General features: G+C 54.6%; 1 protein-coding gene across 1 annotated transcript in view; it reads right to left on the bottom strand.

Annotated features, from left to right (window-relative positions):
- The window catches only part of WDFY4 (WDFY family member 4), a 279,600-nt gene that overhangs the window by 177,983 nt on the left and 97,823 nt on the right, over window positions 1-3,794 (bottom strand). The window contains exons 15-18 of the mRNA XM_003801656.3: window positions 3,064-3,158; window positions 1,972-2,209; window positions 1,584-1,660; window positions 420-641 (exon numbers count right to left, since the gene is read on the bottom strand). Of these exons, the coding sequence (XP_003801704.1) occupies window positions 420-641; window positions 1,584-1,660; window positions 1,972-2,209; window positions 3,064-3,158 (632 nt within the window). The remainder of the gene's footprint in view (window positions 1-419; window positions 642-1,583; window positions 1,661-1,971; window positions 2,210-3,063; window positions 3,159-3,794) is intronic.

Below are 3,794 nucleotides of genomic sequence, written 5' to 3'. Positions count from 1 at the left end.
GGCCAGCAGCCTCCAGCCCAAGCACGGGCCCGCTGGGTTTGAGGTTGAGCATATATGGACATGTCTGAGGCTGCATCAGCCTCAGTTAGGTTGTGTATATTCTTTACAAGCATTGCTCAAGAAATGAGGAAACCTGAGTCCCAGTGAGATAGAGCCCTGAGTCCCATTTTGATCACTTTGCCAGGGCAGAATTTCTGGAAAGCCGCTGGGCATAGCCTCTGAACCACACAGGGATGGGGTCTTATCTTCCTGACAGTTATAATTCCAGGGCCCAGGCCACAGTAGCACACAGCAAATATTTTAGACTTCGCCAGGTCTGGAGCCCAAGAGAGCAATTTTAAAACACAAGGAGAAACAAGAGGTCTCTAGGCTTCTCATCATGCCTAGGTCAGAAGCGTCTAACTTGCCCTGTTTCTTACCCAGGGGCTGAAATGCCTTCTCTTCTGTAGATACAACCAAGGAGAGGTCGTCGGGGCAGAGGCTGACAGAGAAGCAGACAAAGGGCAGCTCAGTCCTGGCCAGGTGGCGCACCAGGGTTAGGAAGCGCAGGGGGTGGCCCTCAGTGACAGCTCCGTGCCTGCTGATCAGGAACCAGCAGGAGAAGGTAAGGCCCCCAGGTGGAGGAAATGGCCTGGCAGTGCCTGGGTGGGAGAATAAGCACATGTCAGGTTCTGTCTGCCAGGAAGCAAGTTCAGACTCACTGAGGCCCCAGTTCTGTTCAGCTGTGGCACCCACTATACATCGCCCAACTCACTGATTATCTTCTGTTATTCTGTGCTACTTTGCCATGGCAGCAGAGAGGGTGTCAATATCCCTGAGATCTGTCATCTCTGATCTGCAGCCAGCAGTGCAGAGGACATTGGCCAGGCTCAGCTAAACCCTAACGGGGCACAGCTCCGCTCTAGGAGTAGCCCATGCCCTCCCCCTCATAATAGGGTTGGCGATACAGACTGCCACTGTCCTCATGGAATGGGCAGAATCAGCATTGTGTCCACAGCCTTGGTGCCACACTCATGTGGAAAGGTCTGCCTTGCACTGATGGGCTCTGAAGGCTATGACTGCTCACGTAGAAACCCAGAACCCGGTTCCCCTAAGGGTGCCTGGCCCGAGCAGCACTAGGCTCTTGAGCTGTCCTGCCCAGCAAGTTTTTAGCTGACACCGTGCTGTGCCGAGTATGCCAAGGCCCCAGTGTGTCCCCACAGGAGCCATCGGCTGAAGACAGGACCCTTATTGATGGCTCATACTCATACTTCCCTCTAGAGAAGAAAGGGACTTCTATAAGGAGGGCAACGTGTCCATTTCGGCCCACACCAGTCACCACCAAAATGAATCCAACCCGGGTTCAGGCCATCAGTGCCAACTGAGCCCCAGCTGTAGGCTTGGCCCTCAGGGTGCAGAATGAACAGCACACCTTGGTCTCGGAGAGGCACAGGCAGGCTCAACAGCTGAAGAACAACTCACCTGTAGAGACTCCGGGAAGACTCATGCTTTCTTGGGACACCAAATAGAAACCTACAACCAAGCTACCTGAGGACTGACTCTTGGGGAAGGAGGGGGAGCTACACCATCTGAGAAACACCTACCTGTCCCAATCCCTCCAGAGACGGAGTACTCGGTGCTGGTTCCCATAACCGTAGACACAGTTGGAATAAACAAACAGCTGGAAACAGGAAGAGTGTCTTGGGTCATTGGGCCGTAAGCCAGCCTCTCACACCATCACTGCTGACATGGGCCATGGCAGCCCTTCACTCTGTCCTGGTGCAGGGGCCCCACCCCCACCTAGACCATGAGGCCCCAGGAACAGAAAGCAGCTTATGCTGGCAGGATGCCCTAGGGGCAGGAATTGCACAGGGGGCTGGATGGTCCACTGTGTAGCCACACCATAGGAAAAAGGGTCCTGGCCCTCCATGGCTGGAGAGGCACTGGGGAATTAATATGGTGGATTTCAAATATACTTAAAGTCTACTGTACCCATAGCCTTCCACAGACATGTCAAACTCCACAAAGGATGGGGCTAGGGCAGCCCTCTGAGGCTGCAGGTTGCGTGGGGAGGTCATGGAGATGAGGCTCAGCACTGTCTGAAGGGCAGTGGTTGAATCCTGGGACTCTCCTGAGGGTGGCAGGGCCTGCCTGGCTCCTGTGCATGGGCCAGCTTCCAGGGCAGCTCCCTGAGGTCCCTCAGCTGTGTCAGGTGCTGCAGTCTGTGACCCTAAGGCAGCAAGCAAGAAAGGTAATGGGTCTTTGTTCAAAGCATTCCACCCCTCTCCTGACAATAGCCTGAAAACATCCCTGGTGTGACCCTGATGGAAGGGTCCACAAAGTCACTGGGCACTCCCTAACCAAGTGAGCATGGCCCCTTGGCCCCTTAGCCTGGGTCCTCTGCTGATTTTGATAACAAGGAGCCGTGATGCCAACTTGTTCCCCCTTTTCAATGCAGCTGTTTTTGCTGCTATCTCTGCCTCCTGTTTCTGTCACCTGCCAGGGATCTGTCCAGGGTCATGGACCTCCACGCTCTCCTTCCAGGCAGCCTTCCTCCTTGAAAGTTCTCAGCTCCCACTTCAGGCTCCCCTAGGCCTGACTCTCCACCCTTGCTTCTCACCTCGACCCTACTCGTTACCTTAACATCCCATATGATTTCACATTTGAGGTGTCCATGACTTTTTCTTCAAGCTGCTCCCCAAAATTCCCACAGGTTCCTGGCCCAGCATGGGGTATCATGTCCCTGTATCTTGGCCTCCAGACACCCTGACTAACCCTGAGCTGTGAGCTGTGCAGAAGCTTTCACTGCACACCTCTATCCAGTGCAGTCCTAGGTACTGCCGCATCAGTGTCCAGGATCTGGGTCCCCATGGGGTTACCTATCATACTTGGGGGAAGAGTCACCTTTCTCCTTCCAGATCTGGCCTTTGTTCAAGGGCCCTGAATTCTGGTGATTTCCCCATTTGTTTCATTGAGCAGCAGGCTAAATCTGTCTCCTTCCCCTCCTGTCACAGCCAATTCTGCACCAGGTGTACACATGCTCTGTCAGTCCCCTTTAACCTGCCCATTCCTTCCTGTCCTCACCTGAGCACCCAGGGATGCCTCTATGTGCTTCACATGAATTGAGGGTCTTAGTTGCCGCCGATAGAGGTGGGGGAATTCCAAGACCTAGAAACTGCCTGAATATAACATCCAAAGAACAAAATTAACTTTCTTTCACAGGCAAAAGTTTTCTCCAGCTTCATCCAGACCCCTTTCCCAGCTGCCCAGTGTACCCTGATCCCACACTCCTTCTCTCTTAGCCCCCCAATGCCCTTTCCAAAACTGCAGAGACAGGGTGCCCTTTTGTGCCACCCAGACCAGACAGCTGGTGAATTTAGGACATCAAGCCACGCCTTGTGATGAAAAAATATTTGCTAGAAAATAGCTTTGTCTTAATGGATTTCCCACTCAGCACTGTAAACATGGGTGGCCTCCTCTGGCAGCCCACATCCCAGGCCCTGGAACCCACTCCTGCAGGCTGGAGTGGCTGTCTTATGCCCTCTGCACTTGTTCCTGTGTGAAAGCAGGGGGAACATCCTGTAGTATGCAGCCCTCAGCAATGCTCCCACCCAGCAGCAGGGGATACTCTTGCTGTCCCTCCTGCAGCTTCCCCTCCCTCCTGCAGCCTCCCCTCCCTCCTGCAGCCTGCCCACCCTCCTGCAGCCTCCCTTCCCTCCTGCAGCCTCCCCTCCCTCCTGCAGCCTCCCCTCCCTCCTGAAGCCTGCCTTCCCTCTGCAGCCTCCCCTCCCTCCTGCAGCCTGCCCACCCTCCTG

Source organism: Otolemur garnettii, unplaced genomic scaffold (assembly GCF_000181295.1).
Source record: "Otolemur garnettii isolate 467f Iridium unplaced genomic scaffold, OtoGar3 scaffold00217, whole genome shotgun sequence".
Lineage (NCBI taxonomy): Eukaryota > Metazoa > Chordata > Mammalia > Primates > Galagidae > Otolemur > Otolemur garnettii.
This window is presented reverse-complemented; position numbering and strand designations above follow the sequence as displayed.